The 19673-nt window shown below is 40.2% G+C and overlaps 2 protein-coding genes across 2 annotated transcripts; both read left to right on the top strand.

The window, feature by feature from the left end:
- Window positions 1-272: 272 nt before the first annotated feature.
- On the top strand, window positions 273-11027 carry LOC137019290 (bromo adjacent homology domain-containing 1 protein). Its single transcript, XM_067384585.1, has 7 exons — window positions 273-338; window positions 2998-4515; window positions 6196-6542; window positions 6615-6774; window positions 6880-6959; window positions 7045-7136; window positions 7213-11027. Exons 2-7 carry the CDS (start codon window positions 3018-3020, stop codon window positions 7397-7399), a joined length of 2364 nt encoding a protein of 787 aa, XP_067240686.1. The 5' UTR covers window positions 273-338; window positions 2998-3017; the 3' UTR covers window positions 7400-11027.
- A 4079-nt stretch (window positions 11028-15106) lies between these two features.
- Window positions 15107-19673, top strand: LOC137018667 (echinoderm microtubule-associated protein-like 1). Its single transcript, XM_067383371.1, has 7 exons — window positions 15107-15224; window positions 17100-17270; window positions 18027-18111; window positions 18183-18263; window positions 18337-18368; window positions 18963-18989; window positions 19388-19673. Exons 1-7 carry the CDS (start codon window positions 15107-15109, stop codon window positions 19600-19602), a joined length of 729 nt encoding a protein of 242 aa, XP_067239472.1. The 3' UTR covers window positions 19603-19673.

Raw genomic sequence — 19673 nt, 5'->3', positions numbered from 1 at the left:
TATTTCACAGTTTTTACTGTATTTTTGATAAAATAAACGCAGCTTTGGTGAAAATCTTAATCTTTGCATTAGTTAGTTATTTTAGGGACGCCACCGAAGCCCAGCAGTGTTATAATGTGTGCTCATATTCCCAATTATTGACTCCTAGACAGTGGAACAATATGAATATTATAATGACGATGAGTGCTGTTTCCTGATTGGATGAGAAGGCAGCGCGCATCAGCATGTGTGTGTGTGATTGGTTGTCGTGAAGTTCAGCGCAGAAGCAGGAAGAGAAACAGCAGGACGAGCAGCTCTGAACAACACCAGCGGAATCGACGCTTCACGCGCGTTTACTGGTGAGTGTTCGTGCACATCACGGGAATAACCGCGCGCTGCGCGTCTCTTGCGTTTATCCGCGCGGACGCCTTTGATCTCCGCTGCAGATCGAGGGCCCTTTAACTGCGTCGTGATGACGCGAGCGTTAAGTTGATCGCGTGCAGCGGCAGTTTGGGCTCCAGCGCTCGCGTTTCGATGTCGTCAGATGTTGTTGTTGAGGAAGGGCGTTATTTCTGCTGTAGGATGACGTCAGGCCAGCGCGCACATCGGCCTCAACAAACACAACGTCACAAACTAACAAGCGTGACGTCATGAACGTAACAACTTACGGTTCGCGTCGAACTTTTAAATGCACGCGCGCGTGTGCGTAACGCATCGAGCCCTCGAGAACAGAAGCTGATCCTCATTAACATACTTTAATATTCACACAGATATCAGACATGAAATTCAGTGACTGGTTCAGATGAAGTGGGTGCGTAACTGAAAGGTTGTAGGTTCGAGCCCTGGTTTGCTCAATGTTGTTATTTCATGCATCAGGACACTGACACGAACTCTTTATTTACCTTCATGCTGTTATGCTGCACAGAAGCGTGTTTTGAACAATGTCTCGGGTGTTTATTGTTTCAGAGAACAAAAGCGAATGAGAATAAACACTGACTAACTTCAGAAATGATCAATGAAGCATCATGTGACCTGTGCACTGTATCTGGAGTCATGTGATGAACACACTGAAATTTAATGATCTCTTATTCAGTCTATATTATTATTAATAAATATATATTGGAAATGTGACGACTGTGCTCACTGCAAACTGTCATTGTGGGAAAAATAGGAAAATATTCATATATTTTACTTTTGTGTTTCAACTGAGGAAATAACAGTAAACAGTTTTGGAACGAGAATTCTTTACATGTTATTGCTGTGTGTCCTTATTTTAGGACAAATAGTTTAAATGCTTTCAGTGCTCAAAAGTTCAGAATAATTAATGTTCTTTAACATTTCAGAAAGAGTCTCTTCTGCTCACCAGGACTGCGTTTATTTGATCAAAAATACAGTAAAAACTGTGAAATATTATTATTTCTATGTGAATATACAGTAAAGTGTAATTTACTCCAGTCTTCAGTGTCACATGATCCTTCAGAAATCATTCTAATATGATGATTTGATGCTCAAGAAACATTTATGATTATTATCAGTGTTGAAAACAGTCATATTTTTGTGGAAACTGTGATACATTTTATTTTTCAGGATTGTTTGAGGAATAGAAAGTTCAAAAGAACAGAGTTTATTTGAAATAGAATCTTTTGTAACATTATAAATGTCTTTACTGTCACTTTTGATCAATGTATTGCATCCTTGATGATGAAAAGTGTAAGTTTTACAGTGTATGATGGTTTCCACACAAATAAATGCAGCCTTGGTGAGCAGAAGAGATTTTGCAAACTTGTTTCCTAATCTAGCGGTCTAATGAACCTGACATTGTACAGCCAGAATATTGTCTCTGTGACGAATTGCTTGTTTCTCTATTGTAAGTTGTTTTGGATGAAAGTGTGTTGTAAATGCAAAAATGTAAATGTTAGGGCTGGGACAAAACATCGATTCTCGATACAAATAATCTGGAGCAATTCTCATATTTTCAGATGTATCGTGATTCTCTCTCGAATCGATAGTTTTTAACAGAAGGTCAGTGTCATCAGAAGAGTATGTGTGTACTGTATGCGCACCGGTGGATTTTTGCAACCATGCATACTGTATGCGCAGATCACACATTTCAGTAATTAGTTTATCCACAAGGTGGCGACCGTGCCCTGGGGGTGTCGATTCACAATGTAGTTTAAGAAAACCCGCATAAACAGAACAGAGCGTAACGCATGCAAGCTACAGCGACGATGGAGGCCTACATAGACGAGAGAGTGTGTGAAGAGGTTAGAAAGTACCCTCATTTGTACTCTAGCATGAAAGAATACAAAGATGTTTTCATGGGTTGTAACACGTGGCGAGAGATTTCTCAAAACTGTGCATTAGTCGAACGCCTGTGAACATGTACGAGTCAAATGAAGTATACTTTCCAAGGCTGTGCGTTCAACTGTGCACGTACACTAATGTACGTGTAAAAAAACACGTAAAACTGAGGGAAAAAGTATACCCCCTTTAAACACACCACTTAATCCTAAAATAATAATTCATGAAGTTCGAAAAGGTTGAAGTGAATTACAAGGGTGTTCGCAGTGGGCTGTTTACATTAATCTGGCGTCATAAAAGCATTCTGAGCCGAGGTGCAAGTGTATTTAACCTGATATGACTCGGCCTAACTCCAGCACTCTTCTTCATGAGCATTTGAGTGTGCAGTTAAAAACGAGCCTAGAGCGCCATCTGCTGTTTAAACTAAGCTCAGAATCGATTCGAGAGAGAAAATCTCAGAATCAATACAGAATCTTTGGTATCGTGAATCGAGAATCGGTGTATTGTCCTAGCCTTAGTAAATGTTCAGTCACACAGGTTTGAACGGCATGAGGAAGAGTAAATGATTAAATTCATTTTTAATCATAAACTTTTAACCACTGACTGTTCACAGCTATACTCAAATCTTGTATTTGGTGTTTCTTCTTATTAAAAGCAGTGATTCCTCTCTTGTTCTTGAATATCGTCATATTTAATTGAGATCCTTTTATCCCATAGGTCTTCTCAGGAAGCATGTGATGACCCAAGCTCGGAAAAAAGGTTCCCTCGGCCAGTATCGTGGGGAGGGGCGGGACCACGTAGAGGGCTGGTCACATGGTGAAACTGTGGGCGGAGCCTGGCCTACGCAAGAGGGCAAGGCGAGGAAAGACATGGCGAAGAAAGTCAAGACCAGGAATCCGGAGCACATGGAGACCAGTGTGAAGTCTGACAAAAAGAGTCAAAAACGTTCAAAGAGAACGGATGAAACCAAGAGAGGAAAGCCCAAGAGGGTTACGAGGAAGCTCTACCCGTTACGAGGAAGGACCGTCGCTTCAGACAGCGAGGCCTTGAGCTGTCATGTTCTGCTCACTCGTCTGGATGACCAGGAGGAAGAGAGCAAGGTGTGTGAGGTGGATCCCAACAAGAAAACACCAAAATCCCACAAGAAAAGCAGAAAGTCATTGCAGGAACGCACCAAAACAGATAAACCTTCAGCTCAGGAGCCGCGTAAACGTAGACTAGCCTCTCTCAACGCCGAGGCGGTCAACAGTCTGCTGCTTGAGAAAGCCGATGGACCGTCGGGTGCCAAACTTGCGAAGAAACAAGGCGATGGCGCCTCCACTACAGAACAAACAAAGACCTGCTCCAACCCGAAGAAAAGAGCCTCGAAGTCAGAGACATGCCAAAACCCCAAGCAGGTGAAGACCGACAAGTCGGAGGATGTGGAAGTGAGCTTGTATGCTCCCGCTCCCAGACGCTTGGCCGGACTCAATGCCGCCGCGCTGCTCAAGCTCACCAGCTCCACTACAGCAAACAAGCAGAGGATCAAATCGGACAGTAAGAGTGTTTGTGCATCGGGGAAGCAAACGGTCCGCTGCAAACCCAAAGCACAGACATCCAAGAAGCACAGCCGCAAGCCGGAAGGTGCTTGTGAAGTGTGCAAAAGCAGGAGCTTTGAGTCTTCTCCAGAGAGCCGCCGCGTGACTAAACCAGGCTACCATTCGCGGAGCATTCTGGGATATCCCATGAAGGTAGTGAAGGAGGAGCAGGTGGAATCGGAGCTGAGTCCGTACTGCTGCTGTCCACCGGAAGGTTCGGTGGAGTATTGCCACCGGTTGGCGCTCTTCCTTGGACAGGAGGCGTACGGCGAGGCGGAGGAGACAACAGTCAAGCATGAGTGTCTGGTTCCGGCGCATCCGGCCCTGACGCTCAGCGCCCATCCGTGCCTATGTGCGGATCCGTGCTACTCCGGTTACTACGTCCACATCGCTCATCCCGGGCCGCCGGCGGCGAGTCTGAGTGCTCAGGCGCTGCCCTGCACACACAGTCCCTTCTGTCCGCGTGGACTCTCCGGATCCAAGCTGCTGGCCTCCTCGGGTATCCCACATCCCGCCTTCTGCGGGACGGTTGGGTCGGCCTGCTACCGCCAGACCTGTGGAGTCGGAAGATACGCCTTCAGCGCCGTGCAGCCGGTCGCCAACAGGACGTGCTCCTTCCCTACCAGCTGCTCCAACTGCAGCCATCCAATCAAAACAGGTTAGAGATGATGATGATTGATGACTTAACAAAAAGTTGCAGTACTAGTCATAAAATGGACATAAAATAAAAACAAATACTCACATTACATGCAAAAGCACAAATAATTACAGTATAACAAACACACAAGTGAAATAAACAGTGCTTTTCATTTTTTTCAGGTAGGTCTGTTTCATGAATAACACAAAATATCTATAATTTTAAAGCTTAGAAACTTAGAAAGACCCATATGTAAATAATATACGAATGTGGCATTTTTCACGTTTTCGCTCGTAACTTCATGAAACATACTCCGATTGTGCAAAATGACACATCATTATTTACAGCAGATTTTCTCGATTAAAATCAACATAATCCAACTTATGAAACATAAAACCCCACAGGAGCTAACTAAAATCAAGTGTAGCTTTCACGTGGCATTTTTGCTTATAAATTCATGCATAGATCGTAGATAATGACACATCATTACTTACAGTGGATGCTCCCGATTGAAATGAGTCCAAAATCAACATAATCCATTGGATCAGTGGTCTCAAACTCAATTCCTGGAGGGCCACAGCTCTGCACAGTTTAGCTCCAACTCACACTTGCTTGGAAGTTTCTAGTAATCCTGAAGACCTTGATTAACTGGATCAGGTATGTTTGATTAGGGTTGGAGCAAAACTGTGCAGAGCTGTGGCCCTCCAGGAATTGAGTTTGAGATCACTGCATAGGGTCGATCACAATATATTCCTCATGGAGGAACGATTTTAAAAATGCCCATTAGGGGCCGTCAAGGGCTAAACAAAAAGACTGCCTTGGTTCCAAATGCTGTAACTTTTAAGTACTTTATGCTATCACCACAAAATTTGAATCAGATGCAGCTCAGGGGAACTTCAGGGAATCGTCCTCCTTCCTTATTTCCTGCCTGAGTTACTGCATGTCAAATAAGAAAGATATGTACATTTCTAAAAAATAGAAATATATATATATAAATGTTTTCTATCAAACAATATATACCTTTTGACTCTCCTCGCTGTAGTTTTGTAAGTCTTTACTTGTGTGTGTGTGTGTGTGTGTCACTCTGAAAAAACAACTCTAAAAATGCCTTCAGGGCTTAAAGGGTTAATTAATTCTTATTAAATTTACAAATGTTATTCAGTCAAGAACAGTCAGGGAATTTTTTCTTTGTCCTTTGTTGTTTGATTAACATTAAAAACAGATGGACAGATGGAATGTTAGGCTGCTGTCACTTTAAGAGTGAATGCACCAATCCAATATACTGATACTGTACACGTGTGTTTACTTTCTCAACTGTTTATATTCACTTAAGACATAACCGACTATGTTTACTAGGATACTCACTATTTTTTTACATTATTTTGTGTGAATTTGTCCACTCAAGTGCAAGAAGTTGTGAAAGAGAACTAATTTCAGTGTTCGCACGCTGTCTGAGACGCTGCTTTCTAGGGACGGATGTGCACACACACAAAACTTTCCACGCAACCTGCAAGTAATGAAATGAGCTCCCTTTCTCATCTTCTTGCGCTTGAATGTTTAAATTGTCAAGGCTTTTGTGTCGAGGCTTTTTGGCGGGCGACAATCTCATACACTCGGCAAAGCCGATTTCTACTCCCATTTGGTGCTTGGCGAGTGTTCATTTTAGGCCCTGCTTATTCACGTTTCATTGTGCTGTTCTAGAAGGCTTCTCCTCGTCTCAAGATGAGCACAGTCGCACGCTCCTCGTTCCTCCGGCCCTGCCGCTCTCCGGATGTCCCAGCATACCCCGAGTGAACCCGTCCTCCCCACGTCTTCTGTCCTCGATGTCCAACCGCAGGCAGGCAGAAGTCAGGCTGAAGGTGGGCAAAGAATGCCCTCAAAACACCAAGCCATCCAACGGCTCACTCGCTATGGGCCACACCAGGTTATCCAAACAACCCACAGCTACTCCAGCAAGTGCCAAACACCAGAAGAAAGTCAGCCGGCGCCAGGCCACGAACGGATGGCGTCCTGTCGGAGTCCCGACGGAGAAGGAGGTGTTTATTGCGGTGAGGGATGTTGTGAATCATTTACCTGCTCAGACATGAAGCGGATTCGGTATAATGACTGTGGTTTTGCAGGGCGATGACGAGACGGTTCTCCGTCAGTGTTATGAAGGAGTGGAGCGTGACGGAGAAGTGATCAGGGTACGAGACACAGTGCTCCTACGATCTGGACCGCGGAAGAAATCCCTGCCGTACGTGGCCAAGATCTCCGCTCTGTGGGAAGATCCCAGAACAGGTAAAGTAATAATAATCATGTCCCACAAATCATGTTCAAAGACAAACGTAGACCGTTTTCTGACTTGAGAAGACTGTGGAAGAGACTTTTGCTGTTTTGATTTAGGAGAGGTGATGATGAGCCTATTTTGGTACTATCGACCTGAGCACACGCAAGGAGGCAGAGATCCCAGCATGCACTGTGAGGTGAGCCACTGCCTTCAGCTGGACACGAGTGATGTCACTCCTCACATGTTCTCTAGAGAGATGTATTTAACGTTTCTTCTTTCAGAACGAGATCTTCGCCTCTCGACATCAGGATGAAAACAGCGTGGCCTGCATTGAGGACCGATGCTATGTCCTGCCGTTAGCACAGTACTGTAGGTAAGAGCTCGTGTCCAAGGTTCCCGTAGCTCAGATGTGTTGCATATGTGTCAAATAATCACATGTGATTTTGCAGATTTTGTGCCTTGGTCAAGCGGCGCTCAGAGGGCGTGTCCGAAAGCACCCCGGTGGTGCCCGGCTCCTCTGACAGTGCCGTCCCGCCCCACCGCCTCGTGCCCGATGGTGTCGACCCAGAGCTGGTGTACCTGTGCCGCCACGTCTACGACTTCCGCTACGGACGCATCCTGAAGAACCCGCAGTAAAACTGTAAGTCTGTTCGGTGCAGCGGAAGCAGTTCCCACCGATGACAACGTCCGTTCAGCGCTGATGGAGGTTGAGCACATGACCAACAGGACACGACTGAGAAACGAGCCGGTTTGAGTCCAGTTGTCCAGTTGAGACTACGATAGATTAATTGCCTTCTTCAGAACCTCACTTTGTATATCAGATTCTTTGTCTTTTACACTGGACTGTCACACTGCTGAGGGCTGATAGGAGAATCTCTGTAGGGTCCAGAACGCTTTCATAACATATCTCCCTTAGATGTGGCGTCAAGACCAGACCGAGACTAGACCCAGATCCAGACCAAGAGACCCAGACTAAAGGTCCAGTCACACCAGCGATGATATGACGATAACTAATGCTCTTACTCTATGAGAATAGGGAAGTCCACAGCTTCACAAAGCACACAGCGTCATTATTTCTATCTTACAACAATTCAGATTATCACAGAAGTACTGGAATAAAAGTTTATAGTTCGGATATAAACACTGATGTCTACAGCAGAGATCAAACTAGAGTAAACCACCTTTTGAAAGTAACTTGATGCTTCAAATAATGATTATCAGTTACATCATTACACCTGTAGGTGGAGACAAGTGACTGTTAAAAATGTATTTGTCATTGAATCATTCACTCAAGAGATTTGTCCAAAAACTCTGATTCATCCAGTAATGAAACAAGTGAAGTCTTTATGAATGAGTCATTGAATCATTCACTCAAGAGATTTATTGAAAAAGCTGATTCATCCAGTAATGAATCAAGTATCAAGTCTTTATGAATGAGTCATTGAATCATTCATTCAAAAGATTTGTCCAAAAATTCTGATTCATCCAGTAATGAAACAAGTGAAGTCTTTATGAATGAGTCATTGAATCATTCATTCAAAAGATTTGTTCAAAAATTCTGATTCATCCAGTAATGAAACAAGTGAAGTCTTTATGAATGAGTCATTGAATCATTCATTCAAAAGATTTGTTCACAAATTCTGATTCATCCAGTAATGAATCAAGTATCAAGTCTTTATGAGAGAGTCACTGAATCATTCACTCAACCTGATTAAAAAAATCTCTACTTCGAAATTTCCGGTTTAATTCAGTGTGTTACTTTTCGTTTCTTTGTGAAATTTACTAGTAATTTCTGAGTGAAAATTGTTTAAATCCTTCTCCAAAAGTTTTTCAGTGTATATAGTTATCGTTATAGTCTTCGTTCTCGGTGTGAATGGACCGTTTCAGATTTCCGAGCAGATTTCTGATGCTCAGCTGATTTATTTCTGTGGAGTTTGAATTCATTCTGCTCAGATTGAGTGACAGGCTTTGTGAAGTTTACGCTCTTATTTTCGCCTTGAAGCTTTTGTAGACGTTGAATTTAGCCTCTTTCTCTGAAGTCCGACTCCTCTGACCAAACAAACCAAAGGACGGCGCGGTGTGAATTACAACACATTCATCGTTACCCAACGAATCAATTACTTATCAGTGAATCGGAACAAATGAAGTTTCATGTGATTTGTAAGGAGATCTATGTTTTGTATCTATGAAATTCAGATCCTCTAGAATGCACAAATATATTTTAATATTTATTTGACAAACCGACGGCCCTGTTTGCTCTCGCTTCTAGTGTCCCCTAGAGAAATTGCACTATTACATTCCTTGATGGGTTTTTTATTTGTTTTTGTTTTTTGGCTTTGCTACTAATTTTAAGATGCTTGATAAATAATTGGATCAAACCAGCTTCAAGTTTATTTGGCTTCAAGTAAATGAAGCCAATGGCAAAATATTAAGCAAACTCAGAGACATTCCCAACAAATTTTAGCAATTAAAGAGCACCTATTCAGTTTTTCATCACGTTCATCTGTCTTTAGTGTGTAATGTTGCTGTTTGAGCATGAAAAGCTTATTATTATTCTCTATATCAGTGTTTCTGTATCCCTGAAACATCTAAATCTTCACAATATTCCTCATTTAAATAATTCATTCGCAGAATAAAGGGGCGGGGCCTGGTTGAGTTAGTTAGTAGTGTGTTGAAACTGGCGGTTTTGGTAAGGGGCGGGCCATTTCCCAAACACCAATCACAACACACTGCTCCAGTCGACCAATCAGAGCACACTGGCAGATGACGGATGAGTTTGATTGGACACACTGTCTTTGACATCAACAACTAAAGATGTGTGTTGGAGTTTCTCCTCTCTTTTTAAAGTTAAAAGTCTTTATTTTGTTGTTCTAGACATCATAATAGTTTAGTTTATTATTATTTGTTTTATGTTGTTTTTCATGAGAGAACAGACAGCAGTTGAGCACCTTAATGTAGATCGTTTTAAATATTAAATGCAAAATATATGGACGTCCTCTGACGTTGAATTAATCTAGAAGATAAACACAGTTTACTCTGAATTAGAGCGTCAGCATGAATAATGGCCCAGTGTAGAAATGTTTGTCCGTATGAGATGATAGTCACACTAGTTGAGTTGTTTCAGGGTTTGTTGATGAAGGTGAGAGCGTAGCTTACGTCATTGTCATTTTTATGATGTTTAACGTGTAAAATAACCACAGCATCCCTCTCCACTGATCACAGAAGAAACGTCTCTGAAAAATAACTAAGATTCGAGTTTAAATAGTCATTTTTTACATTTGGGAAAAGCATCAACTTTCTTCAGAATAAAAAGGAGATATTTTATTAAGTCTGTTTCTAAAGCTGGAATATGCAATATATTTTTAGGACTATTTTTGAGGTAAAATAAAAATTCTATTTAAATTCCTGTCCTTTTATCTGATTTATGATATTTTTCTGATCTGGACTCTAAAGCATTGAAGTGAAATGGTTAAACTCGAGCGTTTGAGCGCCGTCACTGAGGACATGTACAGGTCTAAACGAGTGTGTTTATGATGCTTTTGACACTTGTAATTGTATTTAAAGAAATTATTTAAAATGGAGTATAAAAGCATATATCTATATTTCAAGTCCTCTTAGTTTATCAATGTTTTGAAGTGCTGTTGCAATATTGTGCTCAATAAGTGCAGTAGTTTTATATTATTATTTGTGTGAATGTGTGTGTGTGTGTGTGAGTGTGTGACTGAGTGTGTGTGTGTTAAATTATGAGTATCATCATATCATGAAGTCTTAATGAACTCTACATTATAAAGTGGTTGATGTCGGCGGTTCGGACTGAACTCTGCTGTGATGTTTGTGTGAGATCATGTTATGTGATTTAAAGGAAAGTAACATTTAAGTTCCCTGCAGTTAAATCTGTGTAAAACATTACAGTAGATCCTTCATTACACTGGTTCATTATTTCACTGCAGTTCATTTCTAATCTGTGTTTTGTTTGCTTTTCTGAAGTTTGTTTTTTTGTTGTCTTCAGCAGCATCTGTGATGTTTTATTTTATTAATCAGCAGATCTGAGTCTATTAGTTCATACTGACCAATCATAAAAGCGTTTTTATTGCCCCTGTTCTGTTTTTTGTGACTTTTCTTGGATTGGAGAGAGTAAAAGAGAAGGAATATGTGAATATTTGTTATCTGATGTGTTTCTTTCATCCCTCTTTTTAATTTGTCTTTATTTTCGATGGATCCCTGCTGATTATTGTACAATGAAAGAGTATTTATAAAATATAAACTGAAGTCTTTTGTGAAAAATTGAGTCCTCTGTTATTTTGCTGTCACTCCTATTACTGTAAACAATATAAAAACACTTACACTAAAGCATTAACAATTTAGCTTATAAATCTCATAAAATGATTGAAGAACTGCTGCTGCTTTAGTCTCTGTGTCCAGCAGGTGTCAGTGTTCAGTGAATGAGAGTGTCTATGAGTGTGTTTGATTTCAGGTCTCTTCATCAGCTTCTGTCCCATCAGTTTAATCTCTTTCATCATGAAAGGGAAGTTTAGCTGGTCTTTTCTTTCGTATGTCTGAGTGAAACACTTCTCAAACAAAAACAAATGTAGGGCGGGGCTTGATTTTGTCTGTGGGGAATTGATTGGATGGTTGTGGTTTGCTATTGGTGGATCTCATGTGAGTGACAGGTTGCCCCGCCCTCGTAATCAGAGAAGAGAAGATATGCTGCAAGAGGAAGATATTCTGATTCAAGATTACCAGAACATGAATTTACCACAGTAACTCTGTTGGATCTCGTGTGTCTGCTGCAGGTCATTATTAGGGAGGGACTGTGTTCACTGTTCTCAGACCAGCTCAGGTCGTCTCGTGTCCTCACACACGTGATCCGGCTCTGATCCTCTTTAAGGATGGACGCAGACAGACGGGATTGTTGTTGATCGTGGATTTATCAGAGCTGCTCTTAATGCTCTACATTTCATACAAATGAGTTTCATAATCATGCTGTTTCCTGGAGAGACGGAGAATAACCTGAAAATCATCAGTTCACTGTGTGAAATATTCATCAGAAATCATCAAAAAACTGCAGCTCTCAGTACAAAAGCATGAACTTTTATTACAATGGATTATTGACATAATTAAATAATTAATTGTCCAGGTAAAAATTAAAAAAAATTAAATACTGAAGTGTTTCAAAATACCGTCAAGTAAAATCATACATAAAAACATTATTTTCCAAGAATGGCCGTTTAATATAAAAAAGAGCCTACACTCAAAAAATGCTGGGTTAAAAACAACCCAAGTTGGGTTGAAAATGGACAAACTCAGTGATTCAATCGAGGGGTTAAAACAATTCAATCGAGGGGTTAAAACAACCCAATTGAGGGGTTAAAACAATTCAATCGAGGGGTTAAAACAACCGAATCGAGGGGTTAAAACAACCCAAATGAGGGGTTAAAACAACCCAATCGCTGGGTTAAAACAATTCAATCGAGGGGTTAAAACAACCCAATTGAGGGGTTAAAACAACCCAAATGAGGGGTTAAAACAATTCAATCGAGGGGTTAAAACAACCCAATCGAGGGGTTAAAACAACTCAATCGAGGGGTTAAAACAACCCAATCGAGGGGTTAAAACAGCTCAATCGCTGGGTTAAAACAATTCAATCGAGGGGTTAAAACAACCCAATTGAGCGAGGGGTTAAAACAACCCAATCGAGGGGTTAAAACAACTCAATCAAGGGGTTAAAACAACTCAATCGAGGGGTTAAAACAATTCAATCGAGGGGTTAAAACAACTCAATCGAGGGGTTAAAACAACTCAATCGAGGGGTTAAAACAACCCAATTGAGGGGTTAAAACAACCCAATCGAGGGGTTAAAACAACCCAATCGAGGGGTTAAACAACTCAATCGAGGGGTTAAAACAACTCAATCGAGGGGTTAAACAACTCAATCGAGGGGTTAAAACAACCCAATCGAGGGGTTAAAACAACCCAATCGAGGGGTTAAAACAACTCAATCGAGGGGTTAAAACAACTCAATCGAGGGGTTAAAACAACCCAATCGAGGGGTTAAAACAACCCAATCGAGGGGTTAAAACAACTCAATCGAGGGGTTAAAACAACTCAATCGAGGGGTTAAACAACTCAATCGAGGGGTTAAAACAACTCAATCGAGGGGTTAAAACAACTCAATCGAGGGGTTAAAACAACCCAATTGAGGGGTTAAAACAACCCAATCGAGGGGTTAAAACAACCCAATCGAGGGGTTAAACAACCCAATCGAGGGGTTAAAACAACCCAATCGAGGGGTTAAAACAACTCAATCGAGGGGTTAAAACAACTCAATCGAGGGGTTAAAATAACCCAATCGAGGGGTAAAACAACTCAATCGAGGGGTTAAAACAACCCAATTGAGCGAGGGGTTAAAACAACCCAATCGAGGGGTTAAAACAACTCAATCGAGGGGTTAAAACAATTCAATCGAGGGGTTAAAACAACTCAATCGAGGGGTTAAAACAACTCAATCGAGGGGTTAAAACAACTCAATCGAGGGGTTAAAACAACTCAATCGAGGGGTTAAAACAACCCAATTGAGGGGTTAAAACAACCCAATCGAGGGGTTAAACAACTCAATCGAGGGGTTAAAACAACCCAATTGAGGGGTTAAAACAACCCAATCGAGGGGTTAAAACAACCCAATCGAGGGGTTAAACAACTCAATCGAGGGGTTAAAACAACTCAATCGAGGGGTTAAACAACTCAATCGAGGGGTTAAAACAACCCAATCGAGGGGTTAAAACAACCCAATCGAGGGGTTAAAACAACTCAATCGAGGGGTTAAAACAACTCAATCGAGGGGTTAAACAACTCAATCGAGGGGTTAAAACAACTCAATCGAGGGGTTAAAACAACTCAATCGAGGGGTTAAACAACTCAATCGAGGGGTTAAAACAACTCAATCGAGGGGTTAAAATAACCCAATCGAGGGGTTAAAACAACTCAATCGAGGGGTTAAACAACTCAATCGAGGGGTTAAAATAACCCAATCGAGGGGTAAAACAACTCAATCGAGGGGTTAAACAACTCAATCGAGGGGTTAAAACAACCCAATCGAGGGGTTAAAACAACCCAATCGAGGGGTTAAAACAACTCAATCGAGGGGTTAAACAACTCAATCAAGGGGTTAAAACAACTCAATCGAGGGGTTAAAATAACCCAATCGAGGGGTTAAAACAACTCAATCGAGGGGTTAAACAACTCAATCGAGGGGTTAAAACAACTCAATCGAGGGGTTAAAATAACCCAATCGAGGGGTTAAAACAACTCAATCGAGGGGTTAAAACAACTCAATCGAGGGGTTAAAACAACCCAATCGAGGGGTTAAAATAACCCAATCGAGGGGTTAAAACAACTTAATCGAGGGGTTAAACAACTCAATCGAGGGGTTAAAACAACCCAATCGAGGAGTTAAAACAACCCAATCGAGGGGTTAAAACAACTCAATCGAGGGGTTAAAACAATTCTTTTGCTGGGTTTGTCTTTATTTTTAACCCAACTTGGGTTGTTTTTAATCCAGCATTTGATGTAGGCATCTTTTAGAAATGTTAGCATAATCTTTATTTGTAATATTGCAGGATTTAATATAATTTTGTATATAAATATTGACAATTTAAGCAGATAAATATTGGCCAAATATGATTTATTTCATAGAATCACCCAGAACTGATGATTCAAGCCGTAATTTCATGAGTGATGAAGAAATAATCTGTGATAATAATTATATATGAATGTATGATTGTGAATGTGCAGCTCTGACAGAATGAGAGATTATGAGTTCATTAAACTCTGAGCTAATGAACATACGGCGCTCTGATGAGTATTACTGATACATCAGCACATCTCAGACTAATTAATGACCAGTGATCTAACGACTGGACCTGAATCAGTTCTCAAGTTGAACATAAAACAAACATTATTCATTATGCAATCTTATAAATAATGATATCAAATTTAAATTTTTGTGACAACTTGTTTCTACACCAGATTCAGTGTTTGTGTCTTTGAACGACATTTGCTGTCTAATGAAAAAGACTTTCTGATGTTGAGACTCTTTCTACGATACTGTAAGTGTGTTTGCAGAATAATTAAACAGTCTCGACCAGTGATGAAGCCGAATCCACTTCTGTTCATTTCTCTTGTTTTGAGGGTGTTTTCCTGGACTCTGCTGAAGAACATGATTCTGAACACACTTCTGTCAGCTGCACACGAGCGCTTGATCCGTCATGACATCATCATCCGTGTGTGTGAGGATTAGAGAGAGAAGGAGTGTGTGTTCCTCTCTGGATCACTCTCAGGCTGATGATGGAGGCGATGGATGTGCTGATGGAGCGCTCTGACGGGACGGAGGCCGGACGATCTCCACAGACCGACGGGTTCAGCAGCGAGTGTCTTCTGCCACCGGACACCGACTTCATGATCGGTCAGTGAAGATCAGCTTCATCACAAGAATGATGATCTTCCTCAGTGTTTCTCATTTTTCTTGCAGATATTTGTTCTTGTTTCAAACACAAACGCGCTTCATTTTGATCAATTTTTCATTCAAACCAGTCTTAATATCTTCAGTCATTTCTCTTCTCCAGTAAATGCATCTTGATTTTAGAATGTTTAGATATTTGTGCTGGAAAACAAGACAGAAACTCTGAGGAAGAACATCATGTTTTTGCAGTGAAGATCTTTTTTCTTGTTTTTTATGCTTAAATTAAGTGAAAATACTCTAAATATCTCTCAGAATCTATTTACACTGCAGAAAGCTAGACTGAAGATCTAATGTGGTTTCGTTTCTCAGGTGAATGCGTGTTTTGTGTGATGAAGGTTCAGATATTTGTACAAAAATGAATTTGCAGTGTTAAAAGTGTTTGATCTGTAGATCATCTCATGTTTATCAGTCAAACTTCTTCTGGAGACTTAAATATCTGTTAAATATTCTGTTTTTATTGGTCAATTTTGTACAAAAAATGCCCTTATTCTGCTCTAAATCTCAGCAAAACTGTCAAGAACATACTCAGTTAATATTTCACCCTAAAATGAAGCTTATTGTAGAAATTAATATTAAATAAAAATGAAAAAAAGTTTTATTGCGGTGATGATAATTACAAAGAAATCATCCCGACACACGTACAGTAATGTGAATCAGATTTTTTTGTAATTTGTGGGCAAAATGTGTTTAATCATGATAATAATGTCACAATACAAAAATATAATGTAAAATAAAATGTTAATTATATTATTGTAATATATAATAATATATTGTACAGAACTTTGGTCACCTTCGGTTTGTTTTTAAATGAAACATTGTATTGTAATTATTTCAGTGTCAACAGATCCTAAAATGCTTTTATTGAATATTTAAGTATAATTGACTTCATCGAATCACCCAGAAATGATGATTTCATGTGTGGTGAAGAAAATAATCTGCGATGAAAAGACTAAATATGATTGTATGATTGTGACGAGAGATTATGAGTGATAATGATGGTGTTTTTCCTGAAGAATCTCTCCTCTCTGACACACAGTCTGTTGTCATGTCTGTTGTGGAGGGAAGGTCAGGATGGATCCGCTGGGATTTGCTAGTCTTAATTCCTGTCTGAAGTGGATTATGGCCGATTATAATCCACACCTCCATCTGAGGACACAAACACAGACGGACAGAGAGAAGAAGAAACGCTTGCATCATGGGATCATTTGATGGATTTAGTTTTAATTCGTTCATTTTCTATTACATTTTATGAATTAAACCGCTCGTAAATATACTTTATCACTATGAAAAACTGAAATAACCCATTAAACATGAGAGTATTATGCGATCATTTAAGATGAGGGATCAAGAAGTGTCAAGAACCCTAGAGATTAAAAACGGCAAATTAATACAATTCAGTAACAGCATCATCAGGGACCACAATGGAAATAAGTTTCAGATTTTTTTAGACTTTTTTGTCAAATAAAAACTCAAACTCGTGGCAAAACATCTCTTTAATGAGGAACAGATGGAGACTTTTACTGTTTTCACTGAAAAACATGATGTTCTTCCTCAGAGTTTCTGTCTGGTTTCCAGCACAAATATCTAATCATTCTTAAATCAAGATACTGGAGAAGTTTGTGCTTAAAACAAGAACAAATATCTGCTGATGGAGTTAGAGAAATCTTAATTCAAAGAGATATTTGTCATGTTTTAAGCTCAAACTCACTTCATTCTGATCTTATCTTCAGTCGTTTCTTGATTTAAGAATGTTTAGATAGTAACAGAAACCCTGAGGAGGAGCATGATTTACTGCGGTGTGATTGTGATGGTTTGTAGATGAGCGGATCTCTCCTCACAGCGGTCTGGAGGTCAGCGACCGCCTCACGTACCTGGAGCAGCGCGTCCAGATGCAGGACGACGAGATCCAGCTGCTGAAGATGGCCATGGCCGACGTGCTGAAGAGACTCAACATCTCCGAGGAGCAGACGGCCAGAGCTCCGGTCAAAGGTCAAACACACACATCCGAAGAGAAAGAGAGGATACTGAGAGAAACTTTGACTCCAAGAGTCTAGAAACATACTGGAGTGAAATATATTAAAAAAATACAGCTTTAAAGGGTTAGTTCACCTAAAAATGACATTTCTGTCATGAATTACTCTCCCTCGTGTCGTTCCACACCCGTAAGACCTTCGTTCATCTTCAGAACACAAATTAAGATATTTTTGATGAAATCCGATGGCTCAGTGAGCATTATGAATCTTTGGAGCGTTATGAATCTTTTGTGTCGAATCATGATTCGTCAAACTGCTGAAATCACGTGACTTTGACGCTCCGAACCGCTGATTCTACACGCTGATTCATAACGCTCCGAAGCTTCCTGAAGCAGTGTTTTGAAATCGGCCATCATTAAATAAGTCGTTATTTTGTTTTTTTGGCACCAAAAATATTCTCGTGGCTTTATAATATTAATATTGAACCACTGTACTCACATGAACTGATTTAAATATGTTTTTAGTACATTAATGGATCTTGAGAGAGGAAATGTCATTGCTCAGGCCTCACTGAGCCATCGGATTTCATCAAAAATATCTTAATTTGTGTTCTGAAGATGAATGAATGTGTGAAACGACGTGAGGGAGAGTAATAAATGACATTATTTTCATTTTTGGGTGAACTAACCCTTTAAGATTACTCCAGTATGTAAACATCATGTGTGTGTGTGTGTGTGTGAGCTCATCTCTCGACGTGTGTTGTGTTCTTCAGCGGCGGCGGTGCGTCCCGTGTCTCAGAGGAAGAGCTCCAGCTCCACGCTGCCCTCTACACCTTCCTCCAGGACCTGCAGCCCGAGGTGCTGACGCTGTTCTTGTGTTTCAGAGCGTGTGTGTGTTCAGAGATCACTGACTCTCTCTCTCTCTGCAGGACGTCTGTCACGAGCGTCAAAGACACGACGAGCGCTAAAGCTCGGACGACCGGCAGCAGCTGCAGGAAACTGCTGGAGACGTGAGTAAAAGAGCGGCTCATGCCGAAGATCCCGCAGGGATGAATAACTAACATCTCTCTCTCCTTCACACAGCAAACCAAAGCAAGCGAGTGCAAGTGCAACAGGTGAGAGAATCACATCATGAGGAGTTATTGCTGCTATTTTCTCCTGAAATTGTGTTGATCTAAAACAATACAGTCGCATGAACTAATTCCAGCTGAATAAAATGACACCATTGTATTAAATCTGAATGTGTCTCATATTTGATGAAGTTTGCATTATTGATTCTGTTATTTTCCTGTTTATCGCTCTGAATCTGCTTTGAAATGATCTGTAGTGTGCTGTAAACTAAAACTCAAGCCATAAAAACATTTACTAAATTACTAAAACTTTAAGAAATATGAGAAAATATAATACATATGTTTAATTAAAATATTATTAAATATAAAAATAATTATATATACATATAAAATATATATTTTACTTAAAAATAAAAATAATTATTAAATATAAAAATATATTTTTTAATATTAATTAAAAACTATAATAATTTATTTTAATTATGACATTTTCTTTAAAATATATTTGCGTTTTTATATAATATTATTTAAAATAATGTTATATAAATATATTTTTATTTAATAACCATAAGGTACTTGCTTCATAATACATTATTATTATTATTATTATTTTAATCTGTCTCTGTTTCTGTCCTTCAGGCTCCAGGCGTGTCACTCACTGCAAAGGTATGTCTCACACCAAAACATTAAATGACAATTATGCATTTAAAGGTTCACCTCTAGTGGTTAAAAACAAAACTGCACGCATTTTGCAGAAGAACATTGTTTTGGTTGTGCGGATGAATCTGCTCATAAACATTCACTGCTAGAGATTTAACCAGTTTAGATGGAAAGGATCTCAAGCTGACGATCTGAAGACGTTACTGTAGTTTTACTCATTAACAGACACAGTAGTTCCTTGAAAATAATTCCCGCTCACTATAATAGGCTGAAAGACAAAAACACGTTATGATGATTTATTGACTCAGAAACAGATTTAGATGATCATCAGTCTCTTAATGCTTTCTCTCTCTGTTTATCCCTCTTCCTCATCTCCTCTTCCTCCATCTGCCCCCTTCACTTAGTGACTATGCAGATTTACCTGAGGCCACTGTCAAGAAGGACTGGGTCAACTGAGACGCTGGCGCCGGCGGTGACGATGCCGAAAACAGCCGTGGAACAGAGTAAAGCCGTAGATGTCAGAAGCCCAGCGTTCACCGCACTCGTCCAGAAAAGCTCGTGTCAAAAATACAAGAGTCCTGTCAAATCCCCCAGTCAATACTTCCAGATCTGTTACTGAAGTCAAGACTCGGATCCACTCGTGTTAGTGTTGTTTGGGTTAGAGAGTGAAGAATGAGGCTGATTGATTAG

The sequence above is a fragment of the Chanodichthys erythropterus genome, chromosome 4 (genome assembly GCF_024489055.1).
Source record: "Chanodichthys erythropterus isolate Z2021 chromosome 4, ASM2448905v1, whole genome shotgun sequence".
Lineage (NCBI taxonomy): Eukaryota > Metazoa > Chordata > Actinopteri > Cypriniformes > Xenocyprididae > Chanodichthys > Chanodichthys erythropterus.
The sequence above is the reverse complement of the archived record's forward strand: the minus strand, read 5'-3'. Positions and strand labels throughout refer to the sequence as shown.